The sequence below is a fragment of the Aspergillus stella-maris genome (genome assembly GCF_047715825.1).
Source record: "Aspergillus stella-maris strain CBS 113639 unplaced genomic scaffold BDV14scaffold_47, whole genome shotgun sequence".
Classification (NCBI taxonomy): Eukaryota; Fungi; Ascomycota; class Eurotiomycetes; order Eurotiales; family Aspergillaceae; genus Aspergillus; species Aspergillus stella-maris.
Window position 1 is genome coordinate 86,629 of NW_027396841.1, and position 24,042 is coordinate 110,670.

General features: G+C 49.8%; 13 protein-coding genes across 13 annotated transcripts; 6 read left to right on the plus strand and 7 right to left on the minus strand.

Moving 5' to 3' along the window:
* Nucleotides 1-48: 48 nt before the first annotated feature.
* On the plus strand, nucleotides 49-978 carry BDV14DRAFT_177646 (NADH dehydrogenase [ubiquinone] 1 alpha subcomplex subunit 1). The gene is made up of 4 exons (XM_073769455.1): nucleotides 49-194; nucleotides 341-433; nucleotides 487-490; nucleotides 592-978. The coding sequence occupies exons 1-4, from the start codon at nucleotides 147-149 to the stop codon at nucleotides 705-707; spliced, it is 261 nt and encodes an 86-aa protein (XP_073625764.1). The 5' UTR covers nucleotides 49-146; the 3' UTR covers nucleotides 708-978.
* BDV14DRAFT_177647 (uncharacterized protein) lies at nucleotides 979-1,802 on the minus strand. The gene has a single exon (XM_073769456.1). It carries the CDS (start codon nucleotides 1,673-1,675, stop codon nucleotides 1,382-1,384), a length of 294 nt encoding a protein of 97 aa, XP_073625765.1. The 5' UTR covers nucleotides 1,676-1,802; the 3' UTR covers nucleotides 979-1,381.
* On the minus strand, nucleotides 1,803-4,400 carry BDV14DRAFT_177648 (putative AP-3 adaptor complex subunit mu). Its single transcript, XM_073769457.1, has 3 exons — nucleotides 4,297-4,400; nucleotides 3,821-4,240; nucleotides 1,803-3,764 (listed from the first exon to the last, which is right to left on the minus strand). The coding sequence occupies exons 1-3, from the start codon at nucleotides 4,338-4,340 to the stop codon at nucleotides 2,324-2,326; spliced, it is 1,905 nt and encodes a 634-aa protein (XP_073625766.1). The 5' UTR covers nucleotides 4,341-4,400; the 3' UTR covers nucleotides 1,803-2,323.
* Nucleotides 4,401-4,496: 96 nt separating this feature from the next.
* BDV14DRAFT_97638 (uncharacterized protein) lies at nucleotides 4,497-5,090 on the plus strand. Its single transcript, XM_073777947.1, has 2 exons — nucleotides 4,497-4,647; nucleotides 4,733-5,090. Exons 1-2 carry the CDS (start codon nucleotides 4,539-4,541, stop codon nucleotides 4,912-4,914), a joined length of 291 nt encoding a protein of 96 aa, XP_073625767.1. The 5' UTR covers nucleotides 4,497-4,538; the 3' UTR covers nucleotides 4,915-5,090.
* On the minus strand, nucleotides 4,678-6,154 carry BDV14DRAFT_97643 (uncharacterized protein). Its single transcript, XM_073777948.1, has one exon. The coding sequence runs from the start codon at nucleotides 6,052-6,054 to the stop codon at nucleotides 5,266-5,268; it is 789 nt and encodes a 262-aa protein (XP_073625768.1). The 5' UTR covers nucleotides 6,055-6,154; the 3' UTR covers nucleotides 4,678-5,265.
* Nucleotides 6,155-6,545: 391 nt separating this feature from the next.
* BDV14DRAFT_177650 (putative SNF2 family helicase/ATPase) lies at nucleotides 6,546-11,118 on the plus strand. The gene is made up of 6 exons (XM_073769458.1): nucleotides 6,546-6,899; nucleotides 6,984-7,001; nucleotides 7,063-7,206; nucleotides 7,265-10,225; nucleotides 10,279-11,024; nucleotides 11,082-11,118. The coding sequence occupies exons 1-5, from the start codon at nucleotides 6,783-6,785 to the stop codon at nucleotides 10,381-10,383; spliced, it is 3,345 nt and encodes a 1,114-aa protein (XP_073625769.1). The 5' UTR covers nucleotides 6,546-6,782; the 3' UTR covers nucleotides 10,384-11,024; nucleotides 11,082-11,118.
* A 59-nt stretch (nucleotides 11,119-11,177) lies between these two features.
* Nucleotides 11,178-13,781, plus strand: BDV14DRAFT_177657 (hexadecenal dehydrogenase). The gene is made up of 4 exons (XM_073769459.1): nucleotides 11,178-11,610; nucleotides 11,674-12,704; nucleotides 12,759-13,118; nucleotides 13,450-13,781. The coding sequence occupies exons 1-4, from the start codon at nucleotides 11,465-11,467 to the stop codon at nucleotides 13,497-13,499; spliced, it is 1,587 nt and encodes a 528-aa protein (XP_073625770.1). The 5' UTR covers nucleotides 11,178-11,464; the 3' UTR covers nucleotides 13,500-13,781.
* Nucleotides 13,782-14,042: 261 nt separating this feature from the next.
* Nucleotides 14,043-15,469, minus strand: BDV14DRAFT_177659 (uncharacterized protein). Its single transcript, XM_073769460.1, has 2 exons — nucleotides 15,212-15,469; nucleotides 14,043-15,100 (listed from the first exon to the last, which is right to left on the minus strand). The coding sequence occupies exons 1-2, from the start codon at nucleotides 15,401-15,403 to the stop codon at nucleotides 14,237-14,239; spliced, it is 1,056 nt and encodes a 351-aa protein (XP_073625771.1). The 5' UTR covers nucleotides 15,404-15,469; the 3' UTR covers nucleotides 14,043-14,236.
* A 780-nt stretch (nucleotides 15,470-16,249) lies between these two features.
* BDV14DRAFT_202439 (uncharacterized protein) lies at nucleotides 16,250-16,873 on the minus strand (the record flags this gene model as incomplete). Its single annotated transcript, XM_073774039.1, has 1 exon — nucleotides 16,250-16,873. One exon carries the CDS (start codon nucleotides 16,871-16,873, stop codon nucleotides 16,250-16,252), a length of 624 nt encoding a protein of 207 aa, XP_073625772.1.
* Nucleotides 16,874-18,182: 1,309 nt separating this feature from the next.
* On the minus strand, nucleotides 18,183-19,200 carry BDV14DRAFT_177660 (uncharacterized protein). The gene is made up of 4 exons (XM_073769461.1): nucleotides 19,046-19,200; nucleotides 18,639-18,993; nucleotides 18,504-18,568; nucleotides 18,183-18,416 (listed from the first exon to the last, which is right to left on the minus strand). Exons 1-4 carry the CDS (start codon nucleotides 19,163-19,165, stop codon nucleotides 18,318-18,320), a joined length of 639 nt encoding a protein of 212 aa, XP_073625773.1. The 5' UTR covers nucleotides 19,166-19,200; the 3' UTR covers nucleotides 18,183-18,317.
* A 588-nt stretch (nucleotides 19,201-19,788) lies between these two features.
* BDV14DRAFT_177662 (3-ketoacyl-coA thiolase peroxisomal A precursor) lies at nucleotides 19,789-21,380 on the plus strand. The gene is made up of 3 exons (XM_073769462.1): nucleotides 19,789-19,941; nucleotides 20,000-20,444; nucleotides 20,504-21,380. Exons 1-3 carry the CDS (start codon nucleotides 19,932-19,934, stop codon nucleotides 21,300-21,302), a joined length of 1,254 nt encoding a protein of 417 aa, XP_073625774.1. The 5' UTR covers nucleotides 19,789-19,931; the 3' UTR covers nucleotides 21,303-21,380.
* A 71-nt stretch (nucleotides 21,381-21,451) lies between these two features.
* On the minus strand, nucleotides 21,452-22,325 carry BDV14DRAFT_202442 (RraA family protein; the record flags this gene model as incomplete). Its single annotated transcript, XM_073774040.1, has 3 exons — nucleotides 21,452-22,053; nucleotides 22,124-22,202; nucleotides 22,272-22,325. The coding sequence occupies 3 exons, from the start codon at nucleotides 22,323-22,325 to the stop codon at nucleotides 21,452-21,454; spliced, it is 735 nt and encodes a 244-aa protein (XP_073625775.1).
* Nucleotides 22,326-22,826: 501 nt separating this feature from the next.
* BDV14DRAFT_177664 (arylamine N-acetyltransferase family protein) lies at nucleotides 22,827-24,001 on the plus strand. The gene is made up of 3 exons (XM_073769463.1): nucleotides 22,827-23,273; nucleotides 23,323-23,368; nucleotides 23,421-24,001. The coding sequence occupies exons 1-3, from the start codon at nucleotides 22,885-22,887 to the stop codon at nucleotides 23,949-23,951; spliced, it is 966 nt and encodes a 321-aa protein (XP_073625776.1). The 5' UTR covers nucleotides 22,827-22,884; the 3' UTR covers nucleotides 23,952-24,001.
* Nucleotides 24,002-24,042: the final 41 nt, after the last annotated feature.

The following is a 24,042-nucleotide window of genomic DNA, read 5'->3' on the forward strand; positions in this document are numbered from 1 at the left end:
GCTAAGCCGTTTCGGGCCTCCCGCCAACCTCGAGCACCAAGACTGACGCCGGCGCATTGCTCTGGACTCACTGTGACGCCGAATAGCTCGATCAATTGCTATCTTTCCCGATTTTTGACGTTCGAATCCCTCACACACAATTCATCATGGGTGTTCCGTTCGAGGCCCTGCTCCCTTATGGGATTGTTGTCACTGTACGTGCTTCCCCCGCCGACCGGTCGGTCGACCACACGAGAAGCCCGCAACGTCACGTACCAAAGGCCATTGGCTTCTTGGAACTGGACGATTGTACCTTCCGCAGCGCAGATACAATGTCAGGAATAAGCTCTGATGGATCTAGATGTTCTGTGTGACCGGTGTCGGTCTCTCAGTTGTCAAGACCTTCGCCAACGACGGCAAGAAGGCCCGGTGGAACAGGGATCTCTGGGATAGAGTAAGTGCACCATAACCTTCTCATACTCTATCTTTTATGCGATTTGACATGATCAAATGGCTAACAATTATGCAGCAAAGTACGTGACTTCAGAACATCCCGCCCGCTCCGCAAATACACCCTTCTCCGGACCAATAACTAACCATCGATTCCAATAGTGATGGAGCGCGACTTGAGACTCACAGGATCCCTCCGCGGTCAATCGACGAACCCAGAGGCGCCCAAGGGCTTCGAGCTCAGCAACCCATGGAAGGTCGAGAAGCGCATCTTCTAGATTATCGTCCGCTTCGTCCGCGTCCTTTTCTCGTCTGCGCTCCTCGATCATGCCGTTGCCGACATCTTAGCCCTCGCGTCGATCCCAGCGGATGCTCACTCCGAATCGTACCTACGACAACAGCTCATCTCTGGTCGTTCAGCGACATCACTTGAGACTATACTGGGCACGATACTATGTTCACTACGTCGATTGTCGGGGAAAATGTTCTTAGAATTGTTTGATTGTATCATACCACCAACGCAAATAACGTCTTCAAAAGAAACCGAATCCACTACGTAGTCAATCCGAGTTTCAAGTAGACACAATCCATTTCTACCTTACACCAACCCTTCATTTTTTCTTCGAAAACATTTTTTCTTCGAAAAGAGAACACGATCATCGATACAATCCACATCGCGAACAAAGGAGATCACCATCAACAACACACGAAACCACCCGCACTCTCATTAGTATATTTCCCAATGATCAGTCCACACAGCCGACAAAGGAGATCAATATCACGAACACACTAAACGACCGCACTTCCGTAGTTACATGCCCGAACGATCACCCCAAACCACGAACAAAGGAAATCATTATCAAGGACACACGAAACCGCCCGCACTTCCAAAAGACAGTCCCCAACGATCAGCCCACATCACAGACACCGGGGTAAGAATGAGTCCACTGCATTATGCGGACCATAAGAATATTATCACTAAGAATAAGATAAGGATAGTAAGGATAGTAGCCAAGAGTAGGTGGTAGGGATGCAGGATAAGGATATCATCATTAAGAACAAGGTAAGAATCGTAAGGATAGAATAAGGGTAGTAAGAATAGCGTAAGGATAGAGTAAGGATAGTAACAACGCAGGATAAGAATATCATCACTAAGAATAGGAGTAAGGATAGTTAAGATGGGTTGTAAGGATAGTAACGATGCAGAAGAGTAAAAATAGTAAAAGATGCAGAATAAGAATATCATCACTAAACTAAGGTAAGAATAGGTATAAAGATGCAACAATAAGAATAGTAAAGATGCACGATAAGAATGAGAACGCTCCAAATAAAAATATCAACGCCCATCTCCCCGCCCAAGGCGAAGGGAGAGAGAGTTGTATGAGGAAAGAAAACTGCTCGCAGCGCGCGGCATCAGCTGGGAATTTATGGGGGGATATTCAGGCGGTAAGATGTGAGTCATGAGCGGACTGCAGTACCGGGAGGCGAAATGTAGAAAGTAAATGGGAGTCTATACAATTCAGTTGGGGTTGTTGGGGGTTTGGAAAATGATTCCGGAATATAGAGTTTGGAAATGATTGGTGCGGAATTGTTGAGTCGCGGGCAACGCCACCGAGCACCACCTCTGAATCGAGTCATCGGAACACCAAAAGGAAGAACTTGATTGGCGCGGAGATTACATATATCGAAATCGTGCAATTGTCCCATCCAATGAAATTGCTTTCTTAGTCGACTTCTATAGGTAGGAAATAGGTGCCATCATACAATCAACCTACTAATAGTTAATATGAAAGTAGGCTTGAGTAGACTCGCTCATCGCACATTGCCAACCAAATGGACTTCGCCAAAACAGAATCCTCGTAGATGCAGTCATATCGCTTTGTTTAGCATCACATCAACATCTCCTTTCTATGCCCTTCCGACTAACACATATATATTTCACTCCCTTGTATGGTTTTACGCCTTCGCCGAGGCCGCGGCTTCGGCGCGGATCGATGTTGAGACTATCGACCTTGATGCCGGAGGGTAGCCAACCTCGTACGGAGAACGAGACGGCTGCGGAGTTCGGCATAAGGCTTGCGTTTATTTGGGGTTTCGTTTTGCGCGGTGCGGTGTGGAAGATGGAAAATGGGGATTCGGGACGGTTCGGCGGTGGCGTAGATGATGATTTGGATTTGAGCGGTGGTAACGGTGCAGGGCTTTGAGGTTTCGATGGTGGTTGTGAAGACGTATTTTGTAAAGGTTGATCTTCGGGGAGATCTGAGGGTAGAGGTGTTTCGCCCTCCGGGTTTGCTTCAACATCCGGAGTAGACGTCGAAACGCCTCGGCGAGATGATTTCTTAACCTTCTTGATCTTCTTCTTTTTCTTTTTCGGTTTCGGTGTTAGGTCTGGTTCCGGGTTCTGCTGATAGGATACTGCCGCTGAGTCGTCGTAGTAGCCTTGTAACAAGGTAGCTTCTGCATCTTCGGCATCCTCTTCATCGTCGAAATCATCGCTGGGGTGTCCGACAGTCGTACAACGAAGGGTAGCTGTGCCTGATATACTTCCCGCGTCCTTAGTCGGTACTCTCCATTCTAGCACGCCTTTTGCAGCATGGAAGAGAGCCTCCCCGCGGCTGGCTTTCATGTCCGTTATATTCCGTACTGTACGTGGGATAGGTACTGTCACCACAACGTCGCCTAGCACTGGGCCAGACTTGCTACCGCTATTTCCAGCAAGGAATGATGGCGTTGACGTCCCTGACCCTCCTCTGCCTGCCCCATGTCGATTTGCGGGAGGGTGTCCTGGGAAATCGGCGTTGAGCGTCAGCCGCACCTCGAAATCAGAGCCGGTGGTGCCGAGGGATTTTCGAATGTCGACAATGGTGGGTATGAACAGCTTCTCCATATGACTTGGCGGCTCGTCAAGATTCGGGTCCAGTGGAAGCAGGTCAACCTCGTACCCTGCGAGAATGAACCGCCCGTCTGGGGGTACAAAGCTCAGTTCACCTGGTCGTTCGCGCCATTTCGCAAGTCGGACACAAGGGTGGAATACCGGCAGTTCCATCTTCCGTCCGATAGCATGTTGGCCTCCTGGTGCTGTGAGAGATAGTATTAATTCTGGGACGCCAGATACTTTGGCTGTGAAAGCTATCGTGCCAGAGACCAAAGCGGAAATCAGGCGCCCGGATGGAGCCATTGTAACAGTGAGTGATTCCACAATATCAACGTAGAGTTCGTTCGAAGTATGCCGTACACCAGGGCGTCTCCAGGGAATGGCCGGTCCGAGGTTTGAGCTGGCCGAGTTCATCGATTGCCGCTTGAGCGCAGACTGTCCCAACATCGGTGTCGATGATCTATTCGAATCCCTTGTCAGTATGTTAGGCTCACTTCCTGCAGGCAAGGTGCTTACCCCGGCAATCCGACATTGCCCAACAGCTTCCCCATCCACCCCGGCATCTCCACCACCTCCTGCAAGGAATTCAACTCGGTATTGCACACGATGCCAGCATCGCACATCTCATGAAGTAACTGAGCCACCACATCATAGTTCGATTGTATCTTAGTTGATATAAACGGTGCTCCGACGAAGTCTTCAAGTATATCAACGACGCGGTGGAGGAACTCAAGCGCGAGGAGGGGCTCGGTATCGGACTCGGAGAGGGCTAGGAAATGTAGGTTCGACTCGACAATAGAATATACCGTTACGGGCGGCGACGTATTCGGGAAATAGAGAAGCGATGGACGCGGGGCAGGATGCGCGAAATAGAGGGGCCGGATGGTCGCCGCGGAGGGCGGACGAGAGCGATAGACCTGCTCGACCAGAGGCTGGCTGGAACAACCAACACTGTTAGCCTTGCGTGTGAGGTTAGATGGAAGGGCACCCACTTCTGCTCATCGTATATGTACAGAGCATCAATCTCGCCGCTCATGGTGCCGATGACTCTCCAGATCGATCCTCAAGGGAAGTTCAGTCCAATTGTAGCAGCTGCGATCGCGAACACCGTCGGCATGACCAAATGAACTCATCGCTGTTTCTGCCGCCTGCCGCCGCCTTGGCGTTGTTTCTCCGTCGCATCTAAATGATATATTTCCCCACGGGTTTATCTTCTTGTACAGATCCCATTACAATGTCATCCTCTGCGGAACAAAGTGCGCCAACTGAGCAGCCGTCAAAGGCTAGGCCTCCTGTAGCATATGACGAGTTTGAAGACGACTGCTTCTCTTGCAGGGCGACCGGTGAGTGCATTGTCTGCCCAACCATTGTGTCCGGCCGTGGATGGTCTGGAAATCCACTAGAAACGTCCTGATACTAATTGTTTAGGCTCCGCTGCATTCATCGGTCTCGGCGTGTACAGCTACTACACAGGAATGGCCCAGCTACGAAAGCAAGAAAAAACGATCATGCGAGGTGCGACGAAATACAAGATGGGTTCTCGTCAGCTGGGAATTGCGTCTATATCCGCAGCTCTGGTTGGATTGGGTCTATGGCGGGCATTCAACTGAGATATCCTACAAGGTGTGCTAAGTGTACGTTTGGGTTCGGAAAGCCTAGGGCTTCTGTATGATTAATGTATTATAATATTTGCTTGAAAATTGGAAAGCATTTGATGACAAAAGAACTGCTTCATCGGGTATCACCATAATGGGAAGACTCTATGAATATAATGCATATGATCCAAGGAATAACAATCAAAAAGAATACAATAGTGGACACTGAGTCCGCAAAAGAATAGGAACGTGGGAAAGAACAATATAATAACCATGTAAAGTACTCCTACTAAATGCTCCGTATATCGAAAGGGCAACCGCTGCGTGAATATGGCGTATCGAGGTTCGAACTGAGATGATGGTACCTCAGGTAAAGCGACCGCGTTTGCCGCCTCCAAATAGATCCCGATTGTGTCCCATACCAGACAAATCGAAGAAGTCTGGGAAATGATTTTTCCGTTTCGAGCCGATGCTAGCTGGCGAGTCACGAGTGGAATTCCGAGGGCTTGCACGGGCCATGTTCCCGTGGCGGTTCTGTTGGCGAGAGTTTCGTGGTAGAACGGAAACAGGGGCAGGCGCATCACTCTGCGGCGATGACGGTGCGGAGCTATCCGAGTTGTGCATATCTAAGTCTTGTTCCTGCGTTTGTGGAAAGGTTGGGCCAGCGGAAAAGGTGAAGACAGGTGGTCGGTCGATGTTAACGGGTTCGGATGGTTGAACGGCGGGTGTGGATGGAGGTTGTTGAGCGGCTGCTTGTTCTTCTCGTTGCGGTGCCGTGGGTTTGGCGGACGATCGAGGGGCCTCGGGCTCCGTAGTTTCCTTGCGTGGTGCAGCAGGTGTATCACTCCGAGTCTTCCTATCGGTCTCCTCGTCATCGCTCGCATGGGGTAGGCCATCGCTTCGTTCCGTGGCCCATTGCCGGACCCTCCACCCCTCTCCGTCAGTCAATCCCAGATTTTCCCGGTCGAGAAAGTGAAGCAAGTCTTCAATAGCTTCCTGATATCCAGCCTCTTTGGCTTGTGACTCTGCCTGGGCAGAAACCTTGTAAAGGTTGGTGACCGAGAGAGCGGCGGTTTTGAATTGTTGAAGAAGTAGTTCCGAGGGGCGGGACGTCGACCTCGGTAACGAGGTGTTAAGCGACCTCATCGAGTCCATTGTGAATTGAAACCGCTATTAAGCAGACGCGTTTGTATAAGCCTTCGTTGTTTACTATTGTCGAGCGGAGATTTTCTCTTTCGTTTCTCGGTACCAAACTCCGGCAGGAGGGGTGAGAGTGAGTCGTCCTCGGGGGCAAACGAAGGATTCGAGGGGCTCCGAGTGATAGGGATGTCAGATGAAGCTGTAGAGTGAAGCAACTAACAAAAAGCCGCCAAACGGAAGAAGAACCTTTGCGTCACAGAAAAGCTATAGACGGGGACAAAATCGATGTGCTTCTGACGAGATCTGGGAAGTTCCGTTTCTTCTTGCTGCGGCCCTTTGTCATGGTAACGTGATCCACCGCGGGGAAACTCGTCTTCCGTGCGGAATGACTCAGCACTGATGTAAGCGGTGGCCGCGCGCCTCCCGCCCAATCAGCGCGTCGGGGTCGCTCTGGTCAATTATTTGCCATCCCCAGCGCGACTCGCTCTCCGTTCTTTCATCCAGCCCTCCCGCCATCGTCACTTTTCACGTCTTGTTGGACCTGGACGGTGTTTGTCCTTTCTTTGTCTGGATGCTTGAATACGGCCTTTAAAATAATTCGAAACCTCCGACCTCAGTTTACCAGGACAGCAAGCTACATACTTCGGTTCGCGGTCCGATTTCACCTCGGGATACACCACACTTAGACGACTCAATCCCAGGTCGATTATTTAGTTTCTTTGCGCAGGTCGCAGCCGACAACAATGGCGCCTGCAGTCGTTCCTACGTCCGACCCGCCGTCTCAGGTAGATACTCCTATGACAGACGCCAATGAGGAGCCTACGTCAGTGCCTGTAGACCCTCTAGATGCGAAGATGACGGTATGTTGCGAATTTGTCGCTTTCCGCGCAGTTTGTTATTTTTCGCTTGAGAAAGAAGCTTACTAACAGCTGAAGGGTTATCAGGATACACCAGACTACACGGTAATTCATTGCGACGACGGTAGCCCATACTCTGTGCGCCAGCTAACGTATTATTGACTAGGACTCGGACACCAACCCTAACACAACCGCAAGCAGTGTTGCGGGCGATGCGGCTCCGTTCGATGGTAGGAGGCGGAGGTCCGAGGCCTTTCAAATGCGAAAGAACATGTTCGGCAAAAAGCATGGCTCATTGAACGAGAACAAGGTTAGACCAGAATACAGAGCTAGATGCCATTCCAGACTCTTACGCACATATTTTATAGGATGACGACTCGATTCGACGATTCCGCTACCTCCTCGGGCTTACAGATTTGTTCCGTCACTTCATCGAGACCAACCCTAACCCTCGCATTAAAGAGATCATGGCCGAAATTGACAAACGGGACGCTGAAGAAGAAACAAAGGCAAAGAAAAAAGGCTCGTCGCGGTCAGGAGGCGCAAGTGGAGATCGAAGACGACGAACAGAGCAGGAAGAGGATGCTGAGCTTTTGAAGGACGAGAGGAGTGGTGGTCAGACCAACACAATTTTCCGCGAGTCGCCGCCCTACATTCAGGGTGAAATGCGTGATTATCAGGTCGCCGGGTTGAACTGGCTAGTGTCCTTGCACGAGAACGGAATTTCGGGAATTTTAGCAGACGAGATGGGTCTCGGCAAGACACTTCAGACGATCTCTTTTATCGGTTATCTTCGACACTTCTGCGACATTACCGGCCCTCATCTTGTCGCTGTTCCTAAATCCACCCTAGACAACTGGAAGCGAGAATTCCACAAATGGACCCCCGAGGTTAATGTGCTTGTTTTGCAGGGAGATAAGGAGGAGCGACACAAGTTGATCAATGAGCGACTTCTCGATGAGGACTTTGATGTCTGCATTACCAGTTACGAGATGGTGTTGCGAGAAAAGTCGCATCTCAAGAAGTTTGCTTGGGAATACATCATCATTGACGAAGCTCACCGAATCAAGAACGAAGAATCGTCGCTCGCCCAGATCATTCGTGTTTTCAACTCTCGCAATCGCCTTCTGATCACCGGTACCCCGCTTCAGAACAATCTTCATGAGCTGTGGGCTCTTCTCAACTTCCTCTTGCCGGACGTGTTCGGTGACTCTGAGGCCTTTGACCAATGGTTTTCGAACCAGGATGCAGATCAAGATACCGTCGTACAACAGCTCCACCGTGTCTTGCGACCTTTCCTGCTCCGACGTGTTAAGAGTGACGTAGAAAAGAGCTTGCTTCCAAAGAAGGAAGTTAACCTTTACGTTCCCATGTCTCAGATGCAGGTAAAGTGGTACCAGAAGATCCTTGAGAAAGATATCGATGCTGTGAATGGAGCCGCTGGAAAGAAGGAGTCCAAGACCCGTCTGCTTAACATCGTCATGCAACTGCGAAAATGTTGTAATCATCCTTACCTCTTCGAAGGAGCGGAACCTGGTCCTCCCTACACAACCGACGAGCACCTCGTGGACAACGCCGGAAAGATGGTCATCCTCGACAAGCTCCTCGGCCGAATGCAGGCTCAGGGAAGCAGAGTTCTCATTTTCTCGCAAATGAGTCGTGTCTTGGATATCTTGGAAGATTACTGTGTTTTCCGTGAATACAACTACTGCCGTATTGATGGTACCACAGCTCACGAGGATCGAATTGCTGCGATTGATGAGTACAACAAGCCAGGATCGGAGAAGTTCATTTTCCTCCTGACCACCAGAGCCGGTGGTCTGGGTATCAACTTGACGAGTGCAGACATCGTCGTTCTCTTTGACAGCGACTGGAACCCCCAGGCTGATTTGCAGGCTATGGATCGTGCTCACCGTATTGGTCAAACCAAGCAGGTTGTTGTTTACAGATTTATTACCGAGTCGGCAATTGAAGAGCGAGTCCTGGAACGCGCGGCGCAGAAGTTACGGTTGGATCAGCTCGTCATTCAACAGGGTCGTGCTCAACAGCAGGCCAAGAATGCTGCCTCTAAGGATGAGTTGCTCGGCATGATTCAGCACGGTGCTGCAGAAATTTTCAGCAACGAAAACGGAACGAAGACTCTCGGAGAGGGCAAGGAATTCACAGATGACGACATTGAGGCTATTCTACGTAAGGGTGAAGAACGAACTGCAGAGCTGAGCAAGAAGTACGAGAAACTGGGTATCGATGATTTGCAAAAGTTCAATTCGGAGAGCGCTTACGAATGGAACGGAAAAGACTTTGCAGACACCAAGAAGAAGGACATTGGAATCAACTGGATCAACCCTGCGAAACGTGAGAGGAAGGAACAGTTCTATTCCATCGACAAGTACTACCGCCAGGCTCTCGCAACAGGCGGTCGCACAGCCGACCCCAAGCCCAAGGTTCCCCGCGCGCCGAAGCAGATCACCATCCACGACTGGCAATTCTTCCCACCCGGCCTTCAAGAACTTCAAGAGAAGGAGACTGCTTACTTCCACAAGGAAATCGGCTACAAGGCCCCGCTTCCCGAGGGGCCAGAAGAGGAGTTGAGCGAGCGCGAAGCCGAGCGTGAGCTCGAGCAGCAGGAGATTGATGATGCCGTACCCCTCACAGAAGACGAACAAGTCGAGAAAACACGCATGTCAGAGGAAGGGTTCTCCCACTGGAACCGCCGTGACTTCCAACAGTTCGTCAATGGTTCCGCCAAGTTCGGACGCACAGACTACGTTGGTATCGCTACCGAGGTCGACAGCAAGGAACCCGAAGAGGTCGAAGAGTACGCCGAGGTCTTTTGGAAGCGCTACACTGAGATTCAGGACTACCCCAAATACTTGCGCGTCATCGATCAGGGTGAAGAGAAGCTCCGCAAGATGGGCCACCAGCGCAAGATGCTCCGGAAGAAGATGGAGATGTACCGCGTGCCCCTGCAGCAGCTGAAAATCAACTATACCGTTTCGACTACAAACAAGAAGGTCTACACCGAGGAAGAAGACCGCTTCCTGCTTGTCATGCTGGACCGGTACGGCGTCGACGGCGAGGGTCTCTACGAGAAGATCCGCGATGAGATTCGCGAATCTCCCCTCTTCCGCTTCGACTGGTTCTTCCTCAGCCGTACACCTGTTGAGATTGGTCGTCGCTGCACGACGCTCCTGAACACAGTTGCTAAGGAGTTTGAGCCTGACAGCAAGGCCAACGGCGATGGAAAGGGCCGTGGGCGTGATCGTGACGATGAGGACATTGAGAATGAAGAGGAAGCCCCGGCTAAGAAGAAGACCAAGGGCGCTGTTGTAAGTCCTTCACCAACCTCTTCTCTTGAACTTTCCGCTAATGAAATCCGCAGAACAAGCAAGTTAAAGCCGTCAAAGGCGGCAAGGCCAACTCAGCCTCTACGTCGCGCGCCTCTTCAACAGCCCCGTCCAAGGGCGGACGTGGTCGCAAGAAATGAGCTGCTCACCCCGACTTTGATTCTTACTGTCTAACATAACATAACATCTATTCTACTATTGTATGGTGGTCTTGGCGAAAACCTCGTGTAGTGAAGGGAGCATTGAATGTTGAGTCTACTGTGTCATGTTCTACTGGTATATCAACTTGTATTGTGTTGTGGCGTTGGCTATGGTTAGATGTGCTGGTTACTTCATCATGTTTTGTCTATTCTATTTCGATCCACCGATTTACTTTCTTCTACTTTTCGGTTACATTCATGATCTTTCTAATTAGATACACTACTTGTGCTCCCTTATCGCGTATGAATGGCCACGCACGGGAGGGGGTAGCAGCACATGAATCGAAAAGAGTCTTCTTGAAGATACATACAGTATTACATCAAGCAGTAGTAGTCTACCTTCGTCTTCAAATCACAGTTTGGACATCATAGATCATCTTCATAAACTTGGTGATCGTCCAGAGCTAGGTCTACCTCAATACCAGTCCTGGCGGGAATATATATATTTACGACAGAGGAAGCACCATGACTACCAACCAACAACCACCGAGCAAAATCCCGGCCGCCTTCTCTCCCGGCCGAAGCGTCTCCATCTGGACTTCAGGTACCATCGAGCGGAAATTTCTCGGAGTAGATATGTACTACTAGCTGCATTAGCAGGCACGAGTGGCACCACCTGCAGGCCCGGGTAGACCCACTACGTAACGTTCTGCAGTTGCTGGCACAGTGACAGTTGGGGCTTACCAGAGAACTGTGAGTTGGATCTAGGGAAGGATTCCGTTATTCCGCATTACTATCCACATGCAAATATTGGCCATGATATCATAGACAAAATAGAAACTTACTCAATGAAGATCCTTGTGCAGTGCAGACTGTTCAGGCAGTTCTTGCGAAGGGAATGCGTCAGCCAATCACGATACAAAGTGGATAACCGCGGCTCAGGTGAGGAGTTCCAGCTCAAGGAAGCTTCCCCTCCGCTCCGTGCATGTGCCGCATTAAATCAGTCTCGACTCCGGTCGTCGCTCTTTGCTTTTCTTCCTGTTCATCTCTTTAGAATCATCTCACATTCAATACTGCTACCATGGGAGCCATCGATATTCCAGAACTTCAGTACACCCCCATCGACGAGATCCAGGAACGGGTCGCGCGCGTCAAGAAGACCTTCCTTGAGCACAAGACCCGCGATGTCGAGTTCCGACTTGTCCAGCTGAGGAAGCTTTACTGGGCGTGAGTTCTTTGGATTGCATTCTACATTCTATGATTTGATCGCACTAACTATTTGTCTCCTAGTATCAAAGACCACGAGGCGGAAATCGTCGAAGCCCTCCGCATCGACCTCGGAAAGCCGCAATTCGAAACCGAAGTGGGCGAAAGTGTCTGGCTGGAAAATGACATTGTCTTCATCTCAAAGCACCTCCACCAATGGGTCAAGGACGAAAAGGCCCCGGACATCGACCTGACCTTCAAGTTCATGAATCCCAAGATCCGCAAGGACCCCCTCGGTACCGTCCTCGTCATCGGCGCCTTCAACTTCCCCTTCCAGCTGACGCTCGGCCCTGTTCTCGGTGCTATTGCTGCGGGAAACACTGTCGTGATTAAGCCTAGCGAGAATGCGCCCAAGAGCGCAGTTGTCATGCAAAAGATTATCGAGGCTGCGTTGGACCCGTCATGCTATACTTTTGTTCAGGGTGCTATTCCCGAGACTCAGGCTCTGCTTGCTGAGCGATGGGATAAGATCTTCTTTACTGGTGGTGCCAATGTCGGACGCATTATTGCCAAGGCAGCTGCTCCCCATCTGACGCCTGTTGTCCTTGAGCTGGGCGGTATCAACCCGGCTATTGTCTCCAAGAGCGCGAACCCGAGACTCGTCGCGCGCCGCATGCTCTGGGGAAAGCTCATGAATGCCGGCCAAGTCTGTACCTCCCAAAACTATCTCCTTGTCGACCGGTCTATCGTGCCCGCTGTCGTCGAGGAGTTCAAGAAGGCATACAACGAATTCTACCCTCAAGGAGCCAAGGCGTCCCTTGATTACTCCCGCATCGTCAACGAGGCCTCCTTCCGTCGCCTCAAGGGCATGATCGACAACTCCAAGGGCCAGATCCTTATGGGCGGTACAATGGACGAGAAGGACCTCTTCATTGAACCCACCCTTGTTCAGGTCGAGTCGCCCGACGACTCCATGCTTGTGCAGGAGAGCTTCGGCCCTCTCATCCCTATCCTCCCCGTCGACGACCTCGACCAGGCCATCAACATCGCGAACAGCATCCAGAGCACGCCGCTCGGCCTGTACCCCTTCGGCTCAAAGGTCGACACCGAGAGAAGTACGCATACCCGCAGCCGCCAAAATTTCTGTGCATAAACTAATATAAGAACAGTCCTCTCCCAAACCCGCTCCGGCGGTGTCTCAGTCAATGACGCAGCCCTGCACATCCCCACCCTCCCCTTCGGCGGTGTTGGTGAATCCGGCTACGGCGCGTACCGCGGTCGTTCCAGTTTCGACGTCTTCGTGCACCGCCGCCCCATCACGAGTAGCCCCGGATGGCTTGAATCGCTGCTCGCTATCCGGTACCCACCGTACGACGGAAAGCTGGCTAAGTTCAAGTCCGCGAGCCTTGTCAAGCCTGACTTTGATCGCGAGGGCCGCAAGGTGCGATTGGGGTGGTTGAGGGCCATTTTCACCCTTGGTAGTGGGAGTGTTGCTGGGGGTGCGGGGAGGGCAGGTGTTGTTGCTGCTGGTAAGTGATTTACCTTTTTAGATTGATTTGCAACGCCTTTTCTCGTTGCTTTTTTCCCCTTCTCAATGGTTTTCGGGGATGGTTTTCCATCGCTATCCCGTCACACTTTCTACCTGTATCTTTGTAATACGTGCTGCATATACCCACATACCCCCTTTTTGGCTGATTTGTTTGTCCATCTTTCTCTTCTCGCCTTTCGACGAGTTACTATATAATATCCACCTGCAAATACCCCTACCCCAACTAGCTAATCCTAATCATCTCTTTTTTCTTCTCTTTTTCCCTTCATGAAACTGTAACCGGAAAATAGTACTAATGTATTTTGAAACAGTGGCCTACCTCGTCATGAAAGTCCTCGAGAAGCGCGCTTCGAAGCTTTGATTTATTGATTGACTAATCGATCGACCGATCGGCACCGATCTATCTGATCTACAAAACCGTACCATTTTCGGATATTATACCCCCACCTACCTTTGCCAAAATATTCGTTACCATATGATATCTATCTTTTTTGACTTTGAAATCATTGGCTCGGACTTGGTCTTCTTGGATTGCACTTCATTCAGTTGGATAAGTCTGCCTTGAGCTATTAATTAATGTGTACATATGTATCTACGATTGGAATTGAGAATGAGAATGAGATTGACGTCGATGCTTACTGAAGTCAGGATGGTATCCCTGATACTGTACCGCGTTCCTGAAGTCAATGGTTTAGGTTTGAAAGCTAAAGGTTTCTAAAGATTACCGGTAAACCCATATAGGCAGCCCAGTACGCTTGAGAACCCAGTAACCTACCTATCTCATAATCCAAAACATGTCCCGTTCTTTCGCTAGCGCCCCCAATTAGTAAAAACAGTCGGCTTCCAATGTGATGCATAGCGCTGGGCCGAGGACGTGCTTTCTGATATAAACAAGTAATCTTTTGCTACAAGAGGAATCTAAGTCCGACTATGCTCGCTGTGGCCTTTCGACAGACTCTATACGCCTGAACATCCTTGGCGAGGTAGTGCATCAAGCGAAGTAGTACGAATGATACAGCTACTCCTGTCACCATCTTGTCCCGTCCACGGTCCACCTAACCACGTTAATAATTGCCAAGATACAAACTGGAATCAACATCACGTAGTGCACGCCATCTCAAGTCTCTTCTGATCCAAGAAAGGCACCGACGACGGAGACACCCTTGCCAAATACGCCGCTACATCTTCCTTCTTCCTCTCGTCCTCTACATCAGTCTCGCAGCAAGCCTTCGAGGCCGAACAACCACTAACATCAACCTGCAAATTCGGAACAATCCAAAAGTTCAAATGATACCCACTCGTTCCCAGTGGTCTCCGCACGCGATGCACAGAATGTTTCATCCCAGGCATGATTCTGCGTAGAAGGTGGCCTGCCAGAACCATGACCTCATTAGGCCTGCAAGGAACAGGGATATAGGGTGTTTCCAATGATGAGACGGCTTTCTTCACAGCGGCAGTGGATAGATCAGCGTTAGAGTCGATAGTACTCATATCTGCAATCTCAAGACCGAAGTGGCTATCTTGAAAGCAGAGAAGCAGAGTCGTCGGGTCGATATGTGGTGGTGCGCGAAGAGTCCTGTCCTCCGCATCATCCTCAGGAAAATAATACAAGTATGGCGCAAAGAAAGTGTTCTGCTCCTTGTGAAGACAGGCCAAGGAGCTATTATTGGTGCCATAGGTTAGACTATCGAGCAGGGTATGCATAATATGTTTGCATTCATCGTGCATGTGCCCCGACGCATCCAGGAGTTCCTTTCCAGGCTTTGACAGTGCCCTGGCGGAGTCGGAACTATGGCCACGACTACTAAAAGCATTGCCCTGAAACTCAAGACTCTCGTCTAGAACGGCGTCGTCGCTAATTTTGTCACTGCCGAAGGGCACGAAGCGGGCGTGGGACTTTGCTGCTAGATTGCAGCTATCTTTGAGTTTGTCGCTTATGGATTGTTCAAACCAGGATGGGCACTGCCGGATCGTTAATGATATGTTAATTTAGCTTAGTGGTGATGAATTGCTAGCAGGTGGGAGTGTAGAACTGCAAACAGTTCTCCTTGGGAGGAAATATCGGGTACTAGCCTTGTTGAAGCAGTCATCTATTATGTGCTGTGGAATCCCATGGTCTCGGATTCTACAAGCGCCCCATGTTTGTAGAGTTTGTGAAAATCCTATCGCGGCTTGTTGTCTGGTTGTCTCATCAGGGCTTGAAAGGCTGGTGTAACTGATTGAGGGCGCTGCTGAGCTTGTCTGGGTTACCCGGGTACATTCCATTTTGAGATTCCAAGCCGAAGTAAACGTGTTGATATACTTTGATTGAATATATACCAAGATAATGTGTAGAAGACTGAGCGATCAAGCAACGAGGGGATAAAGCTGTTAAATAAGGTACCTAGACTCACCTGCATAGACACGTCACCTGCACCTGCATCTGCACCTGCACCTGCGGAGTGACGTCTTGCTACCTGAATCTTAGGTACGTATGCTTCTGTAGTCATATAGCAGTACATCGAGTCCTAGGACTACCCCGGGACGGGAATTGGCTGGTTAGTATAGTCATCTTGTATAAGATCAATACCACGTTTCCACAGATAGGCAGCATATACAGGGATATATACTAGTCTTCCAGAACTTCGTGCAGAATGATTTGAGAAAGGTAATGCCTTGTTGCACAGACTTCGGTTCTTGCGCCTAGGGTATTTAGAACACAATCGATTGATTACAGGAGTCAACCAGAGTAGGATGCAGTGTGATAAGAGCTATGCTAAAATCTATGTTTGTCGACGTGTTGCTTGTTTCAGAAGTTGATGAACGCATTTCGATGCCCCTGATTATGGCCCGGTGCTCTAGGCAGGTATCCTCGAGGCCGAAATATCTCAGGCACGACCAATAACAAGATAACATACACTCTCAATAATAATCCAAAGACCATGCCTTTGTCCATGATGAAACGGCGTAGCATATTACGTCAACATGTTCATAACGACCAATATGGAGTAGGCTTATATACAGTCTGCCTTGTCTAAAGCTAAAAGTTTGCTAAAGCCCGAGTACATACAACCACCAAGCGACCAATGCGTTCAATGATATCAAAATGACAAGAACAGCCCAGATCCAGCATTAGCCCTCATAGGGCCCATCGGGATACAAGGCAGCGAAACTCTTCATTGGCAGATGACCATCCATGGCAAGGCATAGACTCCACAAGGAATAGATGGAACATTTCATCCACCCCCGGCCATATTCGTCCTCTTCATCCTCCAGATCCGTGTCGATAGTCTTAACCCAATATTCTCTTCCATCATCCACGCGATCTTCAGTAGCAAGGAGCGAGATCTGGTTAGCTCCAGCTAAAACGTGCATCACCTCCTCATCGATGAGAATGCAAAAGAAGTCGCTGGTGTAGGGTCGTTCCCCGACAGGTGTTCCAATGAAGGATCCGTGGTAGGCGCGGATATCTTTCATGGACATTCCGTCGAACTGAGACTTGTTGTTCATGACGATAGGCCGGTAGTTCTCTAGTAGGACAGCTTTTGCACCACGAGTCTCATCGTCATTATTAGTGTGGAGGCCTTCCCATCGGTGCACGTTGTCTTCAACCATAACGGTGATAAGCTCCACGACCTGGTCAAAATGAGTGTCGGAGAAAGAAGAATACGTTGTGCGATAGATAGCGCAGCCCCATGGGACTTGAGTGCGCTCTATCTGGATTGCTAGGCGAGTGAGACTAGACACTTCAGACATTGCAACAAGTATAGGTAGCAAAGATGGTGAGGGCTACAAAGGGAATTAACTCGAAACTGTAGGACCTGAAGAAGTCAATAGGAAACCTCCATGAGGTACCTAGGTACCTAGCCAATTGGAGCCCCGCTGCCCAGAGCCGGCGCCTTCGCATACGAGTCAAGACTCTCAAGAGGGCATACTGGTCTTGCCGTCATTGTTGTGTCGGGGAGTTCAGAAGCCATAGATATAGTTACCATTGATCATTATTATATCACTTGTTTCCTATGTTCTTAATCAATACCATTCCAGTGTCATTCAGTAATTAGGTACTACTTCGCGATGCCAAGCAAGACATACAGAGTATTGTGAACCATATCGGCAGAGCCTCGTATGTGCCCTAACTGCTAGTATTCGAAGTCTCTTAGCAAATGGTCGCCTTGAACTGCCTGTTAATAGCCACAGCACTTGGAACCTGCACAGCAAGATCCCCTTGGTGCCCAGCCCTAATTCACCCTCCTGATTTCACCGTACCCTCATTCAAGTCGTGCTATTGTAGAGAAGACCCATCATGGACTTAGAACCAAATAGTATCAATGTTTGACAATTATGGCATTGCTTTAATTCCAAAATTCAAAGCTCGTCTGTCGTCTCCGGCGCGTAGTTAAACTAGGCCAGATGAGTGCGCTTACCTAGGCATGTGACAAATCTTCCAGCTATAGCCTCAGCTATCTTGCTACCTACCTAATATTTACCGCGTACCTCATCTATTGAAAATAGAATCTTCAGAGTGTTATCTCTATTCAGTCCGCAAAGATTGACTCTACTTCAACAGCGCTACTAGCTCTGGATTTGTTGGCTAAACGGTCTCAGAGACCAACGGCAAACCAGGCCTTAGGATTTGCGTTCAGACGGAATCCATCTTATTTAAACATAGTACTCGAAATAGACTAACGCTTTAGAAAGTCGTCATACTTGCTCTAAAAACACCGGCGTACTCTTTCATAATTGCTGGGCTTACAACTGTGGACTTCTTTGCTGATGCTTTGGTAAATAAAGACAGCGCTGGATTTAAGAAGCAGCTGGACGAAGTCGAGGTACTTTGGAGTATTTACCTGGTTGTAGTCGGGCGGCGGTCACCTAGTCACTTCCTACCGGGAAATGGGTGAGCCATATATTACGAAACGCGCTCAACCATGTGCTTAGGATTTGGTCATTAAGTGATGGCGCATTGTATAGTATAGATAGAGGTTGAAGATCGGCTTCAGATAGATAGGGGTAGATTGATCACTCGGGGCGGTAAAGTACGTTGTCCATGTATACGCAGTGGAACGGTTTCTACAAGTAGCGAAGGCAAAAACATGGATGAATGCTAGATGCCATACATGAGTCGATGACGATGCAAATAATTCTACATTTATATTCTCGTTCAGCCCTCCCAAGTCCTTACCAGATAGATTGTACTGGTCTATTCCTTTGTAGCCTCCTCGCTGGGTCGCCTCATAGAAGCCTGAGATGGAGGCGCCGAGAACGCCCCCTTGATTGAACCAAAGATATATGTGCGTAGCTAGAGATAATCAGTTGTAAGTCCTCGAAAACAACATGGTATCCCGGTAAGACATCGGAGAAGAGTTGGATAAAAGACAAAACATACCTCCTCAATCGGCTTCCCACCTCTCTCATCCCACTCCATGAAGAGCAGAGCGTAAATCAATACAACTATAGCAGCAAATATTAGCATACCTAGTTTCCCACCTATATGACCGACAAATGGGTTAAGAGAACATACACCCAATAGCCCCCCACTGCACCAACTTCGTAGCCTTCACCCACTTGGGCCGCGCATACTTGAGCGCCGCGCGCCGCCGATACTTCCTCTCAAGCCGGAACTGGTGCTTTGGCGAGAGCTTCGACATATCCGGTGGCCATTGGCGCTTAGGTTTGTAAGGGCTATAGTACCCTCCTTCTGATGGGGTGTGTTCGAATGGAAATTCTGGTTCTGTTTCGGGGGCGGGTTGGTGTTTGTTTTCGGAGGAGAGGCGAAATGGGGAGTTTTGGTTTGGTGTGCAGTTCGTGAGAGTGTATGAGAGGTAACGCCGGGGGATTTGGGTTGTTATTGAGGGAGTAAATGAGGGGGTGTAGTTCTGTTGCGCGGTTAGTTTTGTCTGAGGGGATGGTAGGTAGGTTGGAACGTACAGTTGCGGAGCGGAGAGGGGATTGGAGGCGGAGATTGCTGGCGGTTGTCGCTGGCGAGCATGACAAGAAGAGTCGCGCTGGCGAAGCAGCGGAAGTGATTGATTGTGGTAAGCGGCGCATTGTGAGTTGTGTGGAATGGTAGCGGTCAATTGCTGGAGCGTCGATGTTTCTTGAAGCTTTTCGGAGTTGCTGTCGAGATGCGGACGAGACTAAGACCAATAAGGGATAGCCAATGCCTTTAATTTATGCACCGCTTATGGCGAGGATTACTAAGATATGCTCGTATAACTAACCCAGATGCCGAAGTATCACGGCAGTGGGCTATCCTGAGGTTAAACTTGACTTCATTTGTTGAATATTACTCTACTCATACAATAACGCTGATATTGAGAGATGCTATAGAGCTACACCAGCGTCAACCTGTCATAGCCAAATAAGCAGAGCAAAGCTCCAAGCCCCGGAGACCACGAGACAATCTACCCCAAAGTTCTGACATATAATCACAACAATAATCAGAATGATGTCAGGCGGACAGCGAAACCTAGATTCGACCGCGACCAGATACACAACGGGCAGAGTGATCACCCGGTACAGAGGTAAGCGTAGCATCATCTTCACATGAACGTTTCATGCCTCGCCCGGCTGTCTAGATCTCGTGATCTGACCATGGAACAATAATAGTCCGGGAACCTCGGCATTTTCACAGGACGGCTACATAATCTCTGGGGTTGGCGGACCCATGAGCACCACAGACGGGCACTCAGCTTTTTACCTCTTTTCTGGTTTATAAAAGGGGTTTTGTGCTGATCTACCCTATTGACTCTATATATCTTGTGGTTGCTGTTCTTGTCTCTCGTCTGCATCTTCACATCTCATTGACGTCATCATGTCTGGCCGTAAGTCCAGCTCCTTACAGCTCTAAGCTGCTCCAAATCGCAACTAACACCTCTCCAGCTCAACAACGCCTCATTCAAGTCGCCTCGCACATCGGTCCCAAAAAGGGCTCGAGCGTGATTGAACAAAAGAACCCCGATGACATCGTCGTAACATGCGCGCTCCGCAGCGCCCTTACAAAAGGCGGAAAGGGCGGGTTCAAGGACACCGCGGCCGCAGATATCCTCACCGGCGTGTTCAAGGGCGTGATTGACCGCAGCGGCATCGACCCGAACCTCGTTGAAGACATCAGCGTCGGTACTGTTCTTGCGCCTGGTGGTGGTGCGACGGAGTTCAGGGCTGCTGCGCTGGTCGCTGGGTTCCCGGAGAGTACCGCTGTCAAGGGACTCAACCGGCAATGCTCGTCTGGTCTCCAGGCGATCGTGGATATCGCGAACGCGATTAAGAGTGGTATGATTGATGTTGGTATTGGTGCTGGTGTTGAGAGTATGAGTTCGCAGTATGGGTATGCAGCACCTTCTCTTTGTCCTTTTGAGGAAACATGCTAAATGTTCAATGTGGCAGCCCCGGCGCCGTAACCGAATTCTCCGACCTCCTCGAGAACCATGAAGAGTCTGCAAACTGCAAGGTCCCCATGGGCGTCCTCTCCGAACAAATGGCCAAGGACCGCAAGATCTCCCGCGCCGACCAAGATGCCTTCGCGGCCTCCTCATACCAAAAAGCCGTCAAGGCCCAAAAGGCCGGCCTCTTCAAGGAGGAAATCCTCCCCCTCGACGTAAAGTGGACAGACCCCAAGACAAACGAGGAAAAGACCATCACTGTCTCTGCGGACGACGGTATCCGCGACGGAATGACCCCTGAGTCCCTGGGTAAGATCCGCCCCGCCTTTGCAAAAGACGGCTCCATCCACGCCGGTAACGCTTCCCAAATCTCCGACGGCGCTGCTGCTGTCCTTCTCATGAAGCGCTCGACCGCCGAACGCCTAGGCCAAAAGATCATCGGCAAGTTCGTCTCTGCTTCCGTTGTCGGAGTCAAGCCGCTCCTTATGGGCATTGGTCCCTGGAAGGCTATCCCCGTTGCACTTGAGAAGGCCGGAATCACCAAAGACGACGTCGACATTTACGAGATTAACGAGGCCTTTGCGTCTCAGTGTGTCTGGTGCGTGAATGAGCTAGGTCTGCCTCTGGAGAAGATTAACCCTAAGGGTGGTGCTATTGCGTTTGGACACCCGCTTGGTTGTACCGGGGCACGACAGATTAGTACCCTGTTTACGGAGCTGAAGAGGACGGATAAGAAGATTGGTGTTACGTCCATGTGTGTTGGGACGGGTATGGGGATGGCGGCTGTTTGGGTGAGGGAGTAGATGCCTTTTTCTCCCTCTCTAGGTCTAAATTTCACAATGATTGCAGCGATACTTCGTATGTGTATATTGAATCGTGAATCTCGATTGTATTATCTCACTATCACCACTACACCCCGCAATAATTTATGTAAACCCATAAGTGAAGAAAATCAAGACCTAAACCTCCCAAAAGCCTCCCTAACACTCATCCCTTCCTCAACAGCCCCCTTAACATTATCATCCATCTCCACCAACCCCGGCATAACCCTAATCACCTCATCCAATAGCTCAGCGGGAATAACAACAACCCCCTCCAGAGCATCCGCAAAGACAATATCTCCCGGATTCACGCGCACCCCCCCAACATCAATACTCACATTCCTTAATCCAGCCTTGGCCTCAGCACCGGTACCCACAGTCGACGTTCCGCGCGCCCATATGGGAAGATTTGAGGACTGTAATTCGGATAAGTCCCGCACTCGCCCGTTTACTATCACGCCGTGGACACCGAGGTATTTCATTCTGGATGCCATTATTCCGCCGAGGACTGCGCAGTGCTGCGAGGGTGGTTGGTCGAGTAATACCACTGTGTCCGGAATGACATTATCGACCCAGTGCGTGTCTTTTGGGAATGTGTTTGAGTCACTTAATGTTGTGTTGGGGGGTAGATAGTCGGAGGGCGAGGAGGACTTGGGGATGAATTTTATGGTTGAGACGGGGGCGATTGTTTTGGGCGTGCTTGTGTTTCGGCCTATGCTTGGGGCGAAGGGGGCTTTATTTCCTCAGTATTTGTATCAGCTGTAGTCTTTTGTATGTATGGACTTGTTGGTATGAGGGCGTACTTAGATCAGCTAGGTATCCTGCGCGCGGCGGGGATCCATCAGACGGTGGTTTCTGGAGTTTGAGGAGGGCGTCGGAGATCTTTGTCGAACAGGGTATATTAGCTATGAATTGATTTTAGTGGGCGTCATAGTGAATAGGATGTCTCACATCACAAGCAGAGTAGTCCTGCAGAATCGCAATCTTATCTTGGAGCGTCGACATGGTGCGCGTTGCGGATGCGGGGAAGCGCGGGGGCGATCGGAGGGCAACTTGTATGCGAGATCGAGGGTGGAATACTTGTCGGATATGAGATAGAGATCTGACCGAAAGGCAGGATAACTCCATCAAAGCGCGAGAGCGGTTGATATAACAAACTGGAAGCTGGAGGGTTAAGAGTAGTGAGATTTGAGTATAGTTGAGCAGCTGAATAGCCGAGGATCGGACGGCGGGAGCTGTAGGGCGATGATGACATATGCCCATGCCGACGATAACCCTAATTCGAAGGCTCGTTGATTTAGCATCAAGATCTATATCTCAAATATTTGTTATCTAGTTAACCTGCTCGGTAACTCATCCAACTAACTAAACAATCTGCCAATTTACCATTGTAATTGTCACCTAGATCTCCCATCACGCCTCCTAAGTCCCAACACTATGCAGTGGGGACCATCTATAAAGGCCCCGCAAATCCAGCGGAGCGCCAAAATCTCTATCTTGACCTCGCTCTAATCAATACTCATACTTCCCTCTACGATACTCTACATATCCCCTCCCAAGCAAAATGGCAGTTTACACCGAATCCCAACTACAAACCTACCTCAGCCGCATAAAATACCCCTCCCAACAAGACCCCCTCAGCAATCTCAAATCCTTCATCGCCACAAACCCACTCCAAGCCCTAACAACCCTCCAACGACATCATCTGTCCTCAATACCATGGGGAAACACAGCCTTGCACTACTCGCAGCACCATAGTATCTCAACGCACCCATCTGCCGTGTTCGAGAAATTGGTCAATGGAAGGCTAGACGGGTACTGCATGGAAAATACGAATCTGCTGTATGGTATACTACGGAGTCTGGGGTATGTTATTTATCCGGCTGCCGGACGGGTTTCGAAATCTGTGGGGGATGCGAGTGTTAAAGGACGGGATGTGAGGTTTGGGAGTTTGTATGTTTCTTTCCCTTCCATGACTTACTCTTGCTGATTCATTGTACAGGGGGCATATGGTGCTTATCGTTACCATCAATGGGGAGAAATACATGGTATATCAATCTTGTTTATTCACTACCCCTAACAACAACTAATCTCGCCCAGGTCGACGTCGGCTTCGGCAACAACAACCCTACGTCCCCCCTCCCATTGCAGTCAAATACCACTGCAAAGAACCACCCCGGAACACTCATGCGCCTGATCAAAGAACCCCTCCCCGAAGCCGTTGACCAGAGCCAAAAATTCTGGATGTACCAGGTTTCTTATACTACCACTCCAACCCAAGAGACTGACTGGCAAACAATGTACGCATTCTCCGAAGCCGAGACGCTCCCGCAGGACTTTGAGATGATGAATGTGAATACGAGTCAAACGGCGAGTAGTTGGTTTACCCAGACTGTTGTTTGTGTGAAGCATGTTTTTGAGGAGGAGGATCTGGATGGCGAGTTGAGGGCTGTGGGGATGTATGTTCTTACTGGGAGAGAGGTGAAGAGCAGAATTGGTGGAGTGTCGGAGGTTGTCATGAAGCTTGAGAATGAGGGGGATAGGATTGAGGCGTTGGAGAGGTGGTTTGGGGTTGAGCTTGCGGATTATGAAGTTCAGGGAATCAAGGGGTTGGGGTCTGAGTTGGTTTAGGCGTTCTAAAGTATGGCCCAGGACTGGGAATTAGGATGTAAATGACCGATGTATTATGATGTAATATTTGGTAAAATGTCTTTGATTATCC

Coding starts and splice junctions, on each gene's coding strand:
- BDV14DRAFT_177646 (XM_073769455.1), top strand. CDS start 147: ATGGGTGTTCCGTTCGAGGCCCTGCTCCCTTATGGGATTGTTGTCACT. Junction 195..340: donor CTTATGGGATTGTTGTCACT/GTACGTGCTTCC, acceptor TGATGGATCTAG/ATGTTCTGTGTGACCGGTGT.
- BDV14DRAFT_177647 (XM_073769456.1), bottom strand. CDS start 1,675: ATGATATTCTTATTCTGCATCTTTTACTATTTTTACTCTTCTGCATCG.
- BDV14DRAFT_177648 (XM_073769457.1), bottom strand. CDS start 4,340: ATGAGCGGCGAGATTGATGCTCTGTACATATACGATGAGCAGAA. Junction 4,241..4,296: donor TACATATACGATGAGCAGAA/GTGGGTGCCCTT, acceptor TGGTTGTTCCAG/CCAGCCTCTGGTCGAGCAGG. Junction 3,765..3,820: donor GGCAATGTCGGATTGCCGGG/GTAAGCACCTTG, acceptor GGATTCGAATAG/ATCATCGACACCGATGTTGG.
- BDV14DRAFT_97638 (XM_073777947.1), top strand. CDS start 4,539: ATGTCATCCTCTGCGGAACAAAGTGCGCCAACTGAGCAGCCGTCAAAG. Junction 4,648..4,732: donor CTTCTCTTGCAGGGCGACCG/GTGAGTGCATTG, acceptor CTAATTGTTTAG/GCTCCGCTGCATTCATCGGT.
- BDV14DRAFT_97643 (XM_073777948.1), bottom strand. CDS start 6,054: ATGGACTCGATGAGGTCGCTTAACACCTCGTTACCGAGGTCGACGTCC.
- BDV14DRAFT_177650 (XM_073769458.1), top strand. CDS start 6,783: ATGGCGCCTGCAGTCGTTCCTACGTCCGACCCGCCGTCTCAGGTAGAT. Junction 7,207..7,264: donor GCTCATTGAACGAGAACAAG/GTTAGACCAGAA, acceptor CATATTTTATAG/GATGACGACTCGATTCGACG. Junction 10,226..10,278: donor AGAAGACCAAGGGCGCTGTT/GTAAGTCCTTCA, acceptor TGAAATCCGCAG/AACAAGCAAGTTAAAGCCGT.
- BDV14DRAFT_177657 (XM_073769459.1), top strand. CDS start 11,465: ATGGGAGCCATCGATATTCCAGAACTTCAGTACACCCCCATCGACGAG. Junction 11,611..11,673: donor CTGAGGAAGCTTTACTGGGC/GTGAGTTCTTTG, acceptor TTTGTCTCCTAG/TATCAAAGACCACGAGGCGG. Junction 13,119..13,449: donor GGCAGGTGTTGTTGCTGCTG/GTAAGTGATTTA, acceptor ATTTTGAAACAG/TGGCCTACCTCGTCATGAAA.
- BDV14DRAFT_177659 (XM_073769460.1), bottom strand. CDS start 15,403: ATGGAATGTACCCGGGTAACCCAGACAAGCTCAGCAGCGCCCTCAATC. Junction 15,101..15,211: donor TAGATGACTGCTTCAACAAG/GCTAGTACCCGA, acceptor ACGATCCGGCAG/TGCCCATCCTGGTTTGAACA.
- BDV14DRAFT_177660 (XM_073769461.1), bottom strand. CDS start 19,165: ATGCGCCGCTTACCACAATCAATCACTTCCGCTGCTTCGCCAGCGCGA. Junction 18,569..18,638: donor GCAGTGGGGGGCTATTGGGT/GTATGTTCTCTT, acceptor TTGCTGCTATAG/TTGTATTGATTTACGCTCTG. Junction 18,417..18,503: donor GTGGGAAGCCGATTGAGGAG/GTATGTTTTGTC, acceptor GATTATCTCTAG/CTACGCACATATATCTTTGG.
- BDV14DRAFT_177662 (XM_073769462.1), top strand. Junction 20,445..20,503: donor AGTATGAGTTCGCAGTATGG/GTATGCAGCACC, acceptor TCAATGTGGCAG/CCCCGGCGCCGTAACCGAAT.
- BDV14DRAFT_177664 (XM_073769463.1), top strand. CDS start 22,885: ATGGCAGTTTACACCGAATCCCAACTACAAACCTACCTCAGCCGCATA. Junction 23,274..23,322: donor GATGTGAGGTTTGGGAGTTT/GTATGTTTCTTT, acceptor TTCATTGTACAG/GGGGCATATGGTGCTTATCG. Junction 23,369..23,420: donor TCAATGGGGAGAAATACATG/GTATATCAATCT, acceptor AATCTCGCCCAG/GTCGACGTCGGCTTCGGCAA.